At 40.9% G+C, this 16,935-nt stretch overlaps 1 protein-coding gene across 2 annotated transcripts in view; it reads right to left on the bottom strand.

The window, feature by feature from the left end:
- Positions 1-16,935, bottom strand: part of NR3C2 (nuclear receptor subfamily 3 group C member 2) — a 356,521-nt gene that overhangs the window by 20,721 nt on the left and 318,865 nt on the right. For both annotated transcript variants that reach the window (XM_040472694.1, XM_040472701.1), the window contains exon 8: positions 16,221-16,378. In XM_040472694.1, coding sequence (XP_040328628.1) covers positions 16,221-16,378 — 158 coding nt within the window. The remainder of the gene's footprint in view (positions 1-16,220; positions 16,379-16,935) is intronic.

Raw genomic sequence — 16,935 nt, 5'->3', positions numbered from 1 at the left:
GGGAAACCCCATAAAGTCCATCAGCTAAGCTTTCTCAGCAGAAACTCTGCAGGTCAAAAGGGAGTGGCACGATACAGTTGAAAGGCTGAAGGGAAAAGACCAAAAATACTCTACCCGAAAAATGACCATTCAGAGACAAAGGAGAGTTTCCCAGACAAACAAAAGTTAAAGGAGCTCTTCACCACTAAACCGATGTTAAAGGGACTTCTTAAAGCAGAAAAGGAAAGGCTGCTAAGTAAAAGAAAATTATGAAAGGCAAAAAAATTTCATTGGTAAAAGCAAACATACAATAAAAATAGTAGGTCAATCACTTATAAAGCTAGAATGAAGATTAAAAGAAAAAAGTAGTAAATCAATTACATCTAAAAATTCAGTTAAGGAATTCACAAAATAAAAGGATATCAAATATGATTATCTGGTTCATAAAACATGGAGGGGAGGAGTAAAAATTTAGTGCTTAGTAAAAATTTAGTGAACACATTTTAGAATGTGTTCAAACTAAACCAACCATCAACAACATAGACTGCTATATAATTGGGATGTTATATGTGAACCTCATGGTAACCACAGACCTGTAACAGACACACAAAAATAAAGAGAAAGGAATTTAAGCTGAAAACTAAAGAAAGTCATCAATCATAAGGGAAAAGAGCAAAAGAAGAAAAAAGGAACAGAGAACTACAAATAAAAACACTACCAAAAACAAACAAAAAAAAGCCAAACTCATAAAAACAGAGAATAGAATGGTGGTTTCCAAAGGGTGGGAGAATTGAGGAGGCATCGGAGGGTACAAAATCACATCCAGTAAGCCAGTCCTGCAGATCTAATGCATTGGGTTCAAGTGTGTCCCTGAAGCAGGGGACAAGGCTCCATGGGGCTGCTGCTCTCACATGAGATCTGCCTGCAAATTCTAGGTAAGGGGACCCCCTGCAAGGGTGGCTGAAGCCAGGGCTCCAGGCCAGGATGGGCACCTCTAGCTCTGCTTCCAGAGAGGCCTGGCTGCCTGGAGAAGTGAAGGAGGCAGGGTTGTCCTGTGTAGCCTCATGGTATAGTTCCAGAGCCTAGGCTGGTGCAGGCTTGGGCATTTTGGGCCAGACCAGGTGCCCAAGAGGAAAAGAGGCTGGCTTCTGGGATGGGAAGTAGAGCTGCTCCACATCTTATGAAAAACCAAGGGCCTTTCTAGAAACTCTGTTATCTCAGGCTACTTTTTAATTTGTCTTCATTATCATTTTTATATTGAATTCAGTAGAGTCACTGATCTCTGGTCAGTGATGAATACTGTATCTTCAAAATATGTTGTTTGGATGCTATGCTAAGCAAGATGGGTTCAATTTCCTTCCAATTTTTTTGGACTTAAATTTATTTAATTTCCACCCTGTTTAAGTTTCCTTGTGTTACAAGCCTCATTCTGGATCGCAGCTCCGCCTTCTTGTGCATAAGGTCTATTGTACATGTGAGAAACACAAAGAAAAATGACACAATGGAAACAGAGAAAGGAGAGCTTAAAGATAAAGGGATAATTAGAACACTGCTGAACAAAGGGAATCTGAGGAAAGGGCTGTTTTGAAATGCATTGGCATGTTACCGTATATAGAAGTATGAACTTTTAATTTTGTTTTCAGTATTTCCTAGGATCCTTTTGCCAGTATACACTGTACTAAGCCACGTAAAAATCTAAACCACCTTGTATTGGTAAGTTACCAACTTTAATATCAGGTTAACTCAAGAGTTAAATCCATTAAAATCCTTACTTCAGTTTCTGAAGGAAAAGGAACACTAAGGAACAAGGGGCAGACCCCCACTGGGCAGGGGCAACCTCTTTTGATCCAACTAAGAACACTTGAGACCAAGGGGTCTCATTCATTCCCTTGTTTCTATTATGCCACCGAATAAATCAGGGGTTAGCCAACTGTAGCCTGCAGGCCAAATCTGGCCTAAGAACTGTTTTGTTTTGTTTTTTTTTTAATGTGTTTTTTCATTTGGTTTTTCATACTTTTATTTATTTTTTTTTAATGTTTATTTTTGAGAGAGAGAGAGAGGTATAGCATGAGTGGGGGAGTGACAGAGAGGGAGACACAGAATCTGAAGCAGGCTGCAGGCTCTGAGCTGTCAACACAGAGCCCGACGGGGGGCTTGATCCCATGAACTGTGAGGTCATGACCTGAGCCGAAGTTGGACGCTTAACTGACTGAGCCACCCAGGCACCCCTGTTTTTTATACTTTTAAAAGATTGAAGGATAATCAAAAGAAGAGTATTCTGTGACATACAGAAATGATAGAAATAGCAATTTTACTATTTTTACTTGAACACCACCAGGCTTATTCATTTATGGCTGCTCTCTGCTACAATGGCAGAGCCAGGCAGTTGCAGCAAGAATGTGGGGCCCAGAAAGCCTACAGTGTTGACCATCTGGCCCTTTACAGAAAAAGCTTGTGGCCCTGGACTGGAAGGCATGCCAAGGATTCTGTAAGTTTATGGGAGAACAGGTTTGGTGGGTTGTTAAAATATATAAATCAAGTATAAGATGTCTCCTGATTTCAGAAATATTGAAATGTAAAAGAAAAAAAAAAGTGAACCAAGCAATATGGTTGGTAGCTAGAGCTGAGTTTCCAAATGCTCTCCAGATTCTCTGAGCCTTCAGGAAAGGGTTTACAAAGAATCCCTATAACATCATTGTCTAGCTTAAAGGCTCCAGAATTTGTCATTTGAATGGAGAACCACTGTCACCCTTGTCTTCCATTTCTGGCTGTTCTTTCAGGAGTCATTTCCCTTTGAGTCTATAGTCCCTGTAGGTACATACATTTCCATTTGTCATTATTCACGGTAGTTACATTCTGTTATGTCATGGAGAACAGAATTAGCAGATCCTGAACCCTTGTTCCTCGGGAGAATACAGGGTTAGGTTTCCATGAACTGCTGGTCACACTGTCAACAATCAATACACAACCTTGTTTTATGGGTTTCCGTTTAAAGACCTTATTTAATGTATATTGCTGATTCTTTAACGTTGAACTCATGGCCAACAGCATTATAACTCATGCCTGAATGGAGTTTTACTGAACACAATTATTTTCTCCATTAGGCACATCACAGCTTTCTTTCTGCTTGGGAACATGAGACAGTGCATGAGCACTGCATTTGGGGACCATTTTAAACATCGAAATCACCAAAACAATGCAAAACCTGTGCCACTAAACAGATCATGAAAAAGACACTTCTTTGCTATAGGAGAGATGAAACAAGAAGGCAGAATATCACCTTGTTTGACCTTAGCTGGGAACGTGCACATTTTTACTACTTGTTGCATGTCTGTGAATGACTGCAAAAGTTCCGTATGGATTTTGGGTTTACAGATACACTTTAACCAGTAGGAAAATTTGTAAATAAAGAATCTGCAAATAATGAGAGTCAACTGTGTGTGAAACCACATACACTTTCCAGGTCCTTTAACCATGACCTTGGTAAACAAAATTGATCAACTGGCATCTTCCGGGTCCCTGCAAGCTCAGTCATTTAAAATGATCCACCCTCATCTAAAACAGCACATGATAATAACATTCCCCCTTTCTATTGCTTCACGATGTCTCTCTCCCTTATGAAATTTCTCCACTATTTCTTTTTGTGTCATGTTGGGCCTTAGCTGTTTAAGGCTCCTTTCCAGTGTATCGACAAGTCTCTTACTTCCCTCAGTTCTCATACCCTGCTTCCTTTAAGCTTTCTGCCTTTCATAACCTCTGCTGCCTCCTTTCAAAGACACATGTGCACCGTGCACCACAGGCTGCAAAGTGCTCTTCATACTCAGCATCTCTTCTAATCAACATGATCTTAGATGGACAATATTATGCCCAGGACAGGCTGCATTATTTGGGGAGCCCCTTGTGCAAAGTTTGCTACAGATTTCAAGATGGTGAGAGCAAAATATTAAGCCAAGAGTGGGACCCTCCTATGTGCGGGGCTCTGAAGTGATCCCTAATCTACCAGGGCTAACAGAGCTACCCAGGTACAGGGCTGGCCCTACACTGACGTCTCTCACACATGTTCCCTTCCCTCCTGCACCCCTGCCTTCTGGTCCTGCCTCATTTATGAACCTGGGAAAGGGCACTTAATCACTCCCTGTTTTAATATTTTTTTCTCTATAAAACATTAAAAAATGAGTAAATATTACTTTTATAGAGAAAAGTATAGAGAAAGGAATTTTTATAGAGAAAGGAATTAGGATGAGGTGATTAAGTGTAAATAGTAGTATTTACTCATCCTTGCCTCATGGAGGGAGTAGAAGGATTTAATGACAGGACTTATGAAAGAAAGGCACTAGGTAAACCCCAGGTATTATATAGTTATTTTATATTTTAAGAAGAGGGATTTAGGCTGCATAAGAGGTGGGGATTTATTGACACAGGTGTTAGACAATGAGATAGTTTTCCCAAATCTTCCCTAGATATATTTTAGATTAAGAAAAGATGCCTATGTGTCTGGTTAGATTTCAATGTGATTGTCTATGAGCATGGCTTCTAGGACCCTCAGTGGTTCTTTTTACCGGATATTTATATCTATATATCTATATCTATATATCTATATCTATCTATCTATCTATCTATCTATCTATCTATCTATCTATCTAATCTATCTCTTCCCAGAAAGCTCACCCTCTAGCATCAAAAGTCTTATAGAATCAGGTAGGAATGGAATGCACTATTCTTTCATATGTCCTCAAACAAGGCAAGATCCTGGTCCCCCCCTGCCCCTCCAGCATTCTTTCAAAAATGTGAGCAATGGCACATGTTCTATGGCTTTGCAACTTTTAAAATGTTAATTAATGAAGCCAAAGGAGTAGTTATTACTGCAAGAAAATACACCTTTCCCCCTTTCTTTAAATAAATTAGGATCAGACACAACTTTTAATTTTTCCAGTTAAGGATTAAAAGACACAAACTGCTGTCTGTTATCATTATAAGTTCATAGGGGAAAGATTCTGACACCAAAATAAATAAACAACAAAGCCCATGGAATGAGAGAAAATACTCGCAAGTCATGTATCTGATGGGGGATTAATATCCAGAATAAAGAACTCGTACAACTCAACAACTACAACAACTGATTTAAAAAACGGGCAGAGGAGTTGAGCAGACAATTCTCTGAAGTAGAAATACAAATGACTAATAAACACCTGAAAGATGCTCAACATCATTGATCATTAGAGAAATGCGAATCAAACCACAAGATACCACCTCACACTAGAGTGGCCACTATCCAAACAAACAAACAAACAAACAAACAAACAAACACAAAACAAAAGCAAAACAGCAACCAAAGAACAGCAAATAACAAGTGTGGGTAACGATGTAGAAAAACTGGAATCCTTGTGCCCTGTGGGTGGGAATGTAAAAAACTATGAAAACCAGCTTGGTGGTTCCTCAATAAATTAACATAGAATTACCATATGATCTGGCAATTCTACTTCTAGGAATATACCCAAAGAATTGAAAGTAAGGTCCTGAAGAGGTAGCTACACACCCATGTTCACAGCAGCGTTATTTATCATAGCCAAGAGGTGGAGGCAACTCAAGTGTCCACCAACAGATGAACAGATACATAAAACATGGTACATACTTAAAACAAATATTACTCAGCCTTAAAATGGAAGGAAATTTGGACACAACATGGATGGACGTGGAGGATAACTTAAGTGAAATACATCAGTCACAAAAAGACAAATACTGTATGATTCTATACATCTGAGGTACCTAGAGTAGTCGGATTCAGAGATAAAAAGTAGAGGTTGCTAGGGCTGGGGGAGGGGGATGAGGAGTTGTTTAATAGCACAGAGTTTTGGTTTTACAAGCTGAAGAGTTCTGGAGATTGGTTGTATAACAATGTGAGTGTGCCCGGCACTAGTAAATTGTACAGTGAAAAATGGTGGAAGTGGTAACTTCGATGCTTATGTATTTTACCACAATTAAAATAAAAGCAATGACAAAACCCTGTATGGAATTTTTTTCCTCACTTCTCTATAACTGAAAGCAACTGCATCTCAGAATGTTGCCTGGCTATAGACCAGCAGTTGGTAAATATTGCCATAGTCTAAACATTAGCCACTGAAAATATTCAATGTTTTAAATCAACCTTTTCCAAAGAGGTAAGGAAGTAACACAGATTTGACATTAAGTCAGTCACAGGAAACCACGGCCAACCATGAAACACCAAAGGAGATAAAGTTCTGTGGCTGCATGTGGAAATTAACTGTCACTGTAACTAAGGTTTCATATGAACGTGATGGGTGAGAAAGGACTCAAGAGCAGTATCACTGATAAAATCGACTTGAAATGCAAAATCAGCCTTGAAGCACCATGGCTGCCTTCAATGCCCGCCTTCCATCTCTGTCTCTGTCTAGATCCATATACTGTGCAGTATGTCTATGTATATTTAGTGTACAGAATACATGTATATGTATATACTATCTAGTAAAGCTTTCACTAATGCACAATTAACTCCTACATGGCTGGATTGAGGTCTGTAATAGTTTGTTTTGGGGTTACTCACAAAGATAGAGTTTGCAAAGCCATTGTGATTTCTTTGCTGTACTCAAACACAAAAACTGCAGGTTCCTTCATCCACATATACTCATTTACACACATGTTCTCACATGACAGAAAGATTCATACTTCCTATTTATAACAGCAATTTTTTCTAAGGAGCTTTACTGGAAAATACCTTGAATTTTCTTCTTTTTACAAAAATATTTTCCCAGTTTGCTTTGTGGATTCTGACTGGTTACTAGAAACTACAGAACATTAACACAAGTTGAATCAATCAGTAGTTTTTCACAATAATCTCCTCGTTGCTATGGCTATTGAAGTTTTCAGACTGTTTGCTGACTGACCTTTCTGCAGCTTCTGACCCCTCATTTGCACAGTGGGAGATACATTGTTTTTTGGTTTGTCCCCTTTGTACCTCTTTTTGCCTCCTTTTTTTTTTTTTTTTTTTTTTTTTTTTAGCTCAGCAGCAGCTCCTTTGTAGCCTCTCAGTAAACTTCCTTCTTGGGATCCACTGGCCATTTCTCCCTCTGGGTTTGGTGCCAGGCCCTGTGTTCTCCACACCAATGCCTGGGCAGTGCCATCTGCCCTCAGGCTTCATGACTGCCATGTGCTGCCACCTCCCCAGTCTGTATCAGCACTGTCACGCTTCATCTCCTTCTGTATGGAGCCCAAAGTCTACCTGACATTTCTCCCTGGATATGCTAATAAGGGCACCTCAAATCAGTACACCCAAAACCTGCTTATCATATCCCCTCCCAAAGCTCCTCCTGCTCAGGCCCCTGGTCAGTTCTGGTTCCACCCCATCCAGCCACCTATGTCCAATTCCCAAGGGGCATCTTCTTTTCTCAATCTCCGTGTCCATTCCACCACATGAATATCTCCTCAGCCCCTTTTCCCTAGCTCTGACTCAGTCCCCCATCTCTTCCCCGGATCACTGCACCAGCACCCCAACTGGCCCTTTGTTTCTCTTGCCCTCCACTAATAGATTCTCTAGATCAGCACTGTCCAATAATGGATAGTTGTCAGACTTCCTACGTTGCCCCAAATGGTGGCAACTAACTACATGTGGCCACTGAGCATCTGAAATGTCGCTGGTGCAACTGAGGAACTCAGCTTAAAATTTTACTTAATTTTAATTAACTTCCATGTAAACAGTCGCATGTGACTAATGGTCATTGCACTGCAAAGGGGCAGGTCTAGATTCTCCACAGATGTGCTCAAAATCCCTCAATAGCTCCCTTGAGGTGATTCACAGTTTCTTGCATTGTCTCCATCCTCATTTCTCTCAGTTCTTCCCTGATGCTCTTGGATACAATGAAATTCTCCATGTCTCAAAATCACCATGCTGTCTCTCTCTTGGGATATTAACTCCTTTGGCTACGAGCAGCTTCCTTCCATCTGTCTGGCAAACTCCTACTTTGCCTTTGGGGCTCAGCTCAGCAATCACTTCCCTCACCTCATGCCTTGGGCCTTCTCCACTGTGCCTCTTCCTCTTCCAGATACTCCAACTATGGGCCTTACAGCCCATATTGAGCACCTGTCATGCTGGATTTTAATCCCCAGTTTGATTGTTATACTCCCCATCATACTGCACTCTGAGGTCAAGGACCAAGGCTCCTTTGCTGCTGTTGTATCCTCCGTACCAGTACGGTACCTGGCCTGGTGGAGGCCGCTGTACATGTGCCTATTCTACTGGGACCTCGGGTCCCTGAAGCAGAGCCCCTAAGCAGCACTTCCTTTGCATACCTCTGTGGAGATGATAAACAGGAAGTGTAACTGACATAGGGATGTCTCATTCCACAGGGTCTAAAACAATGAGACACCGAATGATATCTTTTCTTATGCAGTGTCCTGGTTATTGAAATCCTCTTTCCAACAGGTTTAGGAAGATAGTAATTCAGCTATTCTTTTGCCTCTCACAATATGAACTGATCAGAAACCCTAGGGGAGCTTGGAGAGTCACAGTCATGACCACTGACGCTGCCCTTAATTCATGTGTGAACAAAAAAGGAACAGGTAAAGACATCCTTCATATCTGTGGGGAGTTATATCTTCTATCTGGGCTTCATGGCCAATCCTTGAACCTCCCAGACCTTTCTATACCACACCCAAAGTCAAATTCCTATTTATCCACAACATTGAAATACTAGAATATTCTGACCTATCTTTTTCCATTTCCCCCCATTCTTATTTCTTATATCCGTTGGATTTTTTTTCAACTCTACGAACATAAAACATGTTCTAAATGAATATTTAAAATAAGCACTCACTGGCACAACTCACCCAGGACAAAGCATTGTGAATCATGCTATACTCTTTAAATTAAATTTAAATTAAAAATTTGTAAAGGCAAATGACAGTCCTTACATACTATATAGAAGTGCAGAAACAGATGCTGTAAACCATTAATAACTGTTCCACTGGTTTCACCAACTAGACAAAGAGTAAGATTTGCCATGTCAATTATTCATTTAATTTGAAACCTTTACTTATGAAGACTTCTTTTTCAAAAGGGGAGGGTCTTTGCATAATTTGTATCCTCCCTCCACTGGTGCACAAGGCTTTGCTCCCTTCTCTGACTCTGGAATAAACAATTCTTCCTTTATTTAGAAACTTTCTTAGTCATGGTCTTGTCAAAGGAGAAGGCAGTGTAACACTGCTAACAATTATATTAAATAATTAAGTTTTGCTCAGTGAAATAGAACTGTGGCTTTGAATTTGAACTCTCTTACACACATACACGTGCACACACCCAGGTGTGCTATTGCCAGTACTGTACAAATAGAGAATCAGGAGCGCCTGAGTGGCTCAGTTGGTTAATTGTCTGACTCTTGATTTCAGCTCTGGTCATGATCTCATGGTTCGTGAGTTCAAGCCCCATGTCAGGCTCTGTGCTGACAGCCAGAAGCCTGCTTGGGATCTTTTTCTCCCCCTCTCTCTGTCCCACCCTGTGATCTTTCTCTCTCAAAATAAATAACCATTAAAAAAAAATAGAGAATCAAATAGTGTCATTTCCTTGTCACCTGAGCAACAGGAAGAGAGGGAAATTTCTCTCCTCGTGCTGCAGCAGCATGGTCAGCCTTTTTTCATTGTTAGCAGTATTCTGGTTAACACCTGAGGCAAGGGTTTATGGTTCGCCAGGATCAATCATCCTCATGGTCACCTCACAGCAATCATCAAATACCTTTAATCCTTTTAGCGAATCAGAAAGTGGTTCAAACACACCCCAACACATTTGTAACAATACCAATCTCCCCCGGTAAATGTGTAGCTGATGTGTGCACCAGGACCTGAAGTACCGTGGAAATGCTTTAGGACTGACTTAATTCTATTAACTCACTACCAGATAACTTTTGTGCTTCCTGCCCTATTCTGTGGAATGATCTTTATTTCCCTGCTTGATCTGGCCAACTTTTAGACTGTCATTTCCTTGAAGGTACATGCTATGTCTCAAAGGTTTGGGTGTTTCTGTATTTAAAAGTCAATTAAGGGGAGCCTGGGTGGCTCAGTCAGTTAAGGGACCGACTTCCGCCCAGGTCGTGATCTCATGGTTCGTGGGTTTGAGCCCCGCATTGGGCTCTCTGCTGTCAGCACAGAGTCTGCTTCGGATACTCTGTCTCCCTCTCTATGCCCCTCCTCTGCTCTCTCAAAAATAAACAAAAAAAAAAAGTAACAAGTAAATTAAAACTGCCTGATGGAAGGATTTTGGTGGTACAGAGACATGCTTTTGAGGAAATTCTAACAAAGTATGGGAAAGGGGGATGCAAAGGGGTGAATGAATGTTTGGTGCTTGCTATGTGGCAAATGCCTTATGCAATACCTGTATTATTGCATTCAGTCCTAAAAATTCCCTATAAGGTGGATACTATTCCTGTTTTATAGTTGAAGAAACTGAGGGTGGAAAATATAAGTGCCCAAGTTTACTCAGTGAAATGGTGGTGCCGCACCACAGGCCATCCCCAGGGGTTCCATTTCTGTGGTGGGCTCCTATTTTGGTCTCAGAACACTTCCCGAGGAGAAGCTGATTGGGAAGATGTAAACCAGAATCAAATGTGAAAGAAAGCGGGCTGCCCAAATGGTGGACCGAGCCAAACTTGTGGCTGGCATTCTTCAGCGTGCGGTAAGAAATGCTGAAAATAGGTTTGCGTCGATCTCAAAACCACCTATAGTGTAATCATGATGGAAATTACCACTACCACAGCCCGGATGCAAAAGCACCCACTAATTAAATGAGCAATGAGAATCTCAAAATAATTTGCTAATAGTCTCGACTGCTTGCAGCAATATCTCTTTTGTTGGTGACTGTGTCACTGAAACTTAACGCCCTCTTCATGTAGAGCATGAAGTCTCCCCAGTGTGCACGTGTAGCATTTACTGTATCACCAGATGTTCTGCTCCTCACCCCCCCTCGTCCCCCCACCTCGCAGAAGGAAAACCTTGACTCCGAGAGAAAAGCCACTTCAGTTGTTGAGCATTCTCTCTGGAACCACAGAAGGCAATTATTCAGCAACATGGCCCTCAGAGTGTTTCCTTTTGTCACACAGAGAACAGCCTCTAAGTGATATGCCAGTGCCTGCCCAGGTTCTTACCTGGATTTAACGATCGTCCGCAGAGACAAAAGCCTCCACACTTAAGTCTGCTCAGCTTACACTGAGGCAGACCCAACATTATGTTTTGGGAACTGCTAAACATGCGTGCCACTTTAATACAGCGCCAGGTTTCACTGCCTTCAAGATGCAACCGCGTGCCTCACGAAAACAAAGCATTCCACAAGATGCCAGGGAAGATCCAAACGAGTCTGGAGAGCTGGAACACGGTGCAGCTGTTTTTAATGTTCCTCGTTGCTAGTTTTCTGATCTGCAAAGATGCAGACCGGCCTAAAACTGAGCAGCTGCTCTGAGCTTGAAGCTTTCCTTCACCATGACGGTGGTGTGAAAAGTACTAGACAGTGAGTCAAGAGGGCTCAGGTGCACTGGCTACCTATGGACCCTGCAAAATCACTCTCTGGGTCTCTGTCTCTTATGAAATAAAGATTGTCTGAAATCTCCCCCCCCACCCCACCCCCCCCCCACACAAGCCTTCCAGGACGCCTGCGTGGCACAGCTGACTCCTGTAACTTTTCAATTAGACTTATTATCAACTCAGAATAAACTGCAGTGAGTCCACATCCACAACTAATGGCACGCTCACCTCATCGGAGCTCCCAAACACAATGCCTGTGTAGTGCCGTCTGGGTGCCCTGGGCAGACTACAAGCTCCTGGAGGTCAGGCTTTGGGTTTCTTCCCCTGAGTACGCTGCCTTGCACTTTCAGATATGAAAACATTTGTTGAGTAAGCGGAACGTCTTCCCCCATCAAACAAATGGGATTCCTAAGGACAGGTATTCTATTCACATTTGCACCTGCGGTTCCAGAACAGGGTGGGGACTCACTGGCACAGGAAAGAATGCAACTCATGTGCTCTCCAAGGTTCTACTGCCCAGATGGCCAGTTCTGGTGCCTGATTACTTTCTGCTGCATGCATATTGTGCTCCAGCCACCTGCCTAGAATCTAAGCTATCTGAGGGTTGGGTTGGTGTCATGTATTTATTTTGTATCCCCTGTAGCCCTGTCAATATTGCTGGGCACGAGGCCCCTTTTTTTCTAGTATATATGTTGAAATAAAGTTATCACAACAGTATGACCTTGAAACTAATAGAAAAAGGCCTCTAAAAAGTACTATTAATATCATTTAACATTTACTAACAGTTCTACACAAAGATCATAATATAATCCTTGACCTCTATGAATGAACAGAAGTTACCAATAAATTTATCAGAAATGTGCTTCTTTCACATAGAAAATTAGTCACCAGTCTTAGCAATAGCTAGAGAATGACTATTAATGATCAATTCTCTTTAGAAGAATAAGAAATCTGTATGCTTTACAAATACCACCCAAACATTTACAATGCAAAAATACATCTATTCCTAGCCGCCTGCCCACAGCTGCTTTCTTTGAAACATTCTTTGGGGAAAGACTGATGTTCAGGAGGATTATGATTCATTAAAGTTGCTGACCGATTCAAATAGCTGCCAACCTATTTTTTCAGAGAATGTTCCTTTCACTCACCTTGGCACCATTCTGCCAACACACGTGTGCACCATGTGGGAGAAATCCACATGTCCTGAGATCTATGGACATGTGTCCTGAGGGGTGGCATGCTATGCACGCTATTTAAGCAGAACTTTGATTTGATTCATAGGGTTCTTATTTGTGCGAACCTCAGGAACAAATGCTCTTTTTCCACAAGGTGACCAAAACTAGGCTTGAGCACAGAGCCAGTCATTGTGTAGCTCTTTGTTCCCTGGAAGAAAATTCCACAAATGTTGATTCACTAATTTACTCTAATGAAAAAGCTGTAGGCAGTCTCAAGTCTGAGTAAGCGTGAATGTTAGAAAGGTCCCTCTAGACTTACAATGCATTTTTCAATGTTCTGTCTAGAACAGGAATATAAATAGAGCGTTCAAGATGCTTCTGTTGGGCTACTTCTAAGAGCAGATATTTTTGATAATTTAAAACGAGGGTTTCAGAATTAAAATGACAGCAGTGATTCCCCAAAGAAAGTTCTGTTTCCAGCTATGGTGGAATAAGGAGGATTGGATTCACCCTTCCACAAGAAAAAAAAAAATGCTCTGAGAAATACATTAAAAAAATGGTTTTTAAGACACTCCATATCTGTCAATGAAGGAGAGTGATCTCTAGAAGACAACAGGAGAAAAGCTTTGTGACACTGGCCTGGGCCAAGACTTCTAAAAACAAGATTCATGAAAGAAAGAAACAATCACTTGGACTCTATAAAAAAAAATGGGAAACAGCTCTTCAAGAGACATTGTTAAGAAAACGAAGATAAGCCACAGACTGGGAGGAAATACTTGCAAATCATAAATCTGATAAAGGACCCGTATCTAGAACTTTTAAAACTCAACAATCAGAAAGCAATCCAACTTTTAAGAATGAGTGAAACAGCTGAATAGACAACTCACAGAAGATGACATAAAGATGGCAAATAAGCACACGAAAAGATCACTAATCATGAGGGAGATGCAAATTAAAACCACAGTGAGATACCACCACGTAGCTATTAGAATGGTTAAAATTAGAAAGACTAGCCATAACTGCCAGCAAGGAAGTGGAGTAGTCTGCACTCACACGTCTTAAGCGGATGTACAACTGGACAAGCACTTTGGAAGACAGTTTGTCAGTCTCATAAAAAATGAAAACACACATACCATATGACCCAGGCATTCTACTACTAGCTAGCTCTTCACCCAAGAAAAAGAAAGCAATGTCCATACAAGACTTGTACACAAATTTCAGTGCAGCTTTCTACGTTACAGTCCCTAATCTGGAAACAACCTAATGTCCATCAACAGGCGACCGGACTAGCAAACTGTGCAATATCTGTATGGTGGGATGAACTAGTGATACGTGCATTAGCATGGATGAATCTCAAAATAATTATGCTAAGTGAAGAAAGGCAGACAAAAAGAAAAAAAAGCACAGCACATACTGCATGATTCCATGTATGTGAGACTTGGGAATATAGAAGTCCAACTTGCCAGAAAGCAATACAGAAAGCAACTGGGGAGCAGGAGGTGGAAGTAAAGGTTAAAAAAGGGGCACAAGGAAATTTTTCGGGTAATAAATATGTTTGTTATCTTGATGGTGATGATAATTTCATGGGTGTATACTGTGTCACATTTCCCAAAGGCACGCTTTAAGAATGTTCAGTTTAGGGGCGCCTAGGGTGGCTCGGTCAGTTATGCGTCCGACTTTGGCTCAGGTCATGATCTCGCGGTTTGTAAGTCTGAGCCCCACGTTGGGTTCTGTGCTGACAGCTCAGAGCCTGGAGCCTGCTTCAGATTCTGTGTCTGCCTCTCAAAAATAAACATTTAAAAAAATGTTCACTTTACTGCGTATCAATTATACCTTGATTAAAAAAAATACTAAAAGGACCCTTTTTCCCTCGGGGAGTTTTGCAGAATATCATCATTTATGATATAGCCATTTGGGTCAAGCAGTCACTGAGTTCCGATCTTGTGCCAAGCATGGCACTGAGAAAACCAAGCTGGCAGAGGACAGTCGGACACACTGACCACTGGGGTGGACTCTAAGTGTTTCCACAAGGCCACTTTGCTTAAGGCACACAGACTCTGAAAGGCTGTGGATAAGCAGGTTTTAACTTTGGTCGTCAGTCTCCTTACACGCAAATTGCTTCAAAATGTATCAGCTATTATCATACGTTGCAATGATGACACATTATATACCAATCTTGATATTGCACTTGTGCCTGTCCATACGTTTGAACACATATGAGAATTCATCAAGAAGGAACCACAAAAACCCATTCGGAGTGCACTAGAAAGGACTTTCAACAAAACTGACAGAAGAAAGTAAATGTACTACTGGTTCTTGTGCAGATGACCTGCCCTCCAGGCACTGTTTTTTTCTGTGCCCCATGTGAGTTGTGTTCTCTAGAGCTGTGTTTGGCATCATTTTCTCGTCCTAAGATTTTCCATTAGGCCATGCTCTTTAGGCCACTGACAATTAGCAAAATTATCACTGAATTCACCTTGTGGGAATGTGACCCATCACATGAAAAGTTGAGAGAAAGCAAAATCAATGTGATATGTATGGAGTCTTTGGTGTAAAACACCGGAAAATGACATTCTTTATCAATCAAACCACAGAGACGCCACATTCCACTGGCATAAACAAAATTTTAAAGGATGACTCATTATTTCAATAGTAGTATTGTTATAATACCAGCCATGGAGCCTGGCAACATTTTTCTGAACAACGGAGAAATATTTGAATTCTTATACAAATCATATGGGCTGAACTTGGGTAATAACTTTTCCAGAAGAAAGTATCAAAACCTCACAAATATCAAAAACTAAATCAGCATGACTGTGTACAACTTTTTTTTTTGAGCCAGAACTAGAGAAAACTGCTCACAAAGTGAAACAAGAAGCATATTTCAAGTGACATAACAAAGCAAGTTATCCAAATCGATATTTTGTAGAAACTGCTAACAAACACCTCGACTACATCTATAATTGATTGATTTAGAAACAAGCTCAGAATTTACTTTCTATATTTACGTAAGACAAGAAAGGTGACTCCCGTGAGGAATGAATATAGGATTCAAAATTTGGCAAAGATTGAGATGATCCCAGTTGGCCCTAGACCACTAATAATGTTTTGGGAAGATTGGGTTATTAGATTAACAGTTGTAGAAGATGGACGCTATTTGTGCAATGTTAAAGCAAACATTTTTATTAACCAAACATTTCCTAAATTGTAAGCAGAAATGTGAAACTTGATCTGACACCTGTGGCAAATCTGAGGGCTTTCCCTGGCCCAGGACACAGAGGTTTTGCCATTATGGTCCATAGTACTCTTACCCTGCTCAGAATGGAAAAGAGCCACACCCTTTACTTTAAATGAGGTTTGTTTCAAAGGTTATCTGAAGGAAATTTCCTTTCTAATCAGTTCTCACCTCTTGCTGCCTCCCACTGGATAATTTACCTCTATTCTTCCCAAAGCCCTGAGAACTCTTTCTCCCCTCTCCACTGTTTGGTCAACAGTGTGTGTGATTGTTGATCCTTCATTTAACAGGCACCAAGAGGCTCTACTTACGTCATGCATGGAGTCCAAAAGCTTGGTCAACTGGTAGAACCTTTGCCAGCTCTGCCCAGAGTTGTTGGGACACTTAGTTACCATCTTCCTCAGTTCTTTGATGTAATTTGTCCTCATTTCTTCAAATGCAGCCTGGCTTTTGAGGCCATCCTTTGGAACTGTGTTTAAGGAATACAGACATGTAAATTCCCAGGATGGGAAACAGCTCTAACAATGGTGTAGAATATTTTGGGGTTTTTAGGCTCATACTTTTAGATTGACACTGAATCGTAATTAATTGCACTTATAAATAAATATGGCAGTTATCTATTGGTGAATTCTTGTTCACATCCATATATGAAAGAATAGTAACTGCTATTTATTGGATGTATATTAATATACACCTTGCATATATTAACTTGATCTTGACATCAATTTTATGACATAACCATTATTCTCATTTTACAGATGAGGGAATTGAAGACTGGAGGTTTAATCCTGCCCAAGAAACACAATAAATAAATGGCTGAGAAGGAACAGAAACCTAGGTCAATTTCCAAAGCCTGCCTCATCACCACAATGCTACACTGCCTTGTGCCCTGTCATCAAAGTTTCTTATGAATCCTAACTTGCAAGTACTTCATAGGTAAGAAAATACACTTTGATTTTCCAGGACAACTGGAAGAGCCACCAACAGTCTAAGCCGGGGCTAGAATTAGAAAGCAACATCTCCATA

The sequence above is a fragment of the Herpailurus yagouaroundi genome, unplaced genomic scaffold, assembly GCF_014898765.1.
Source record: "Herpailurus yagouaroundi ecotype Mexico unplaced genomic scaffold, PumYag 28, whole genome shotgun sequence".
In the NCBI taxonomy this organism is placed as follows: Eukaryota; Metazoa; Chordata; class Mammalia; order Carnivora; family Felidae; genus Herpailurus; species Herpailurus yagouaroundi.
The sequence above is the reverse complement of the archived record's forward strand: the minus strand, read 5'-3'. Positions and strand labels throughout refer to the sequence as shown.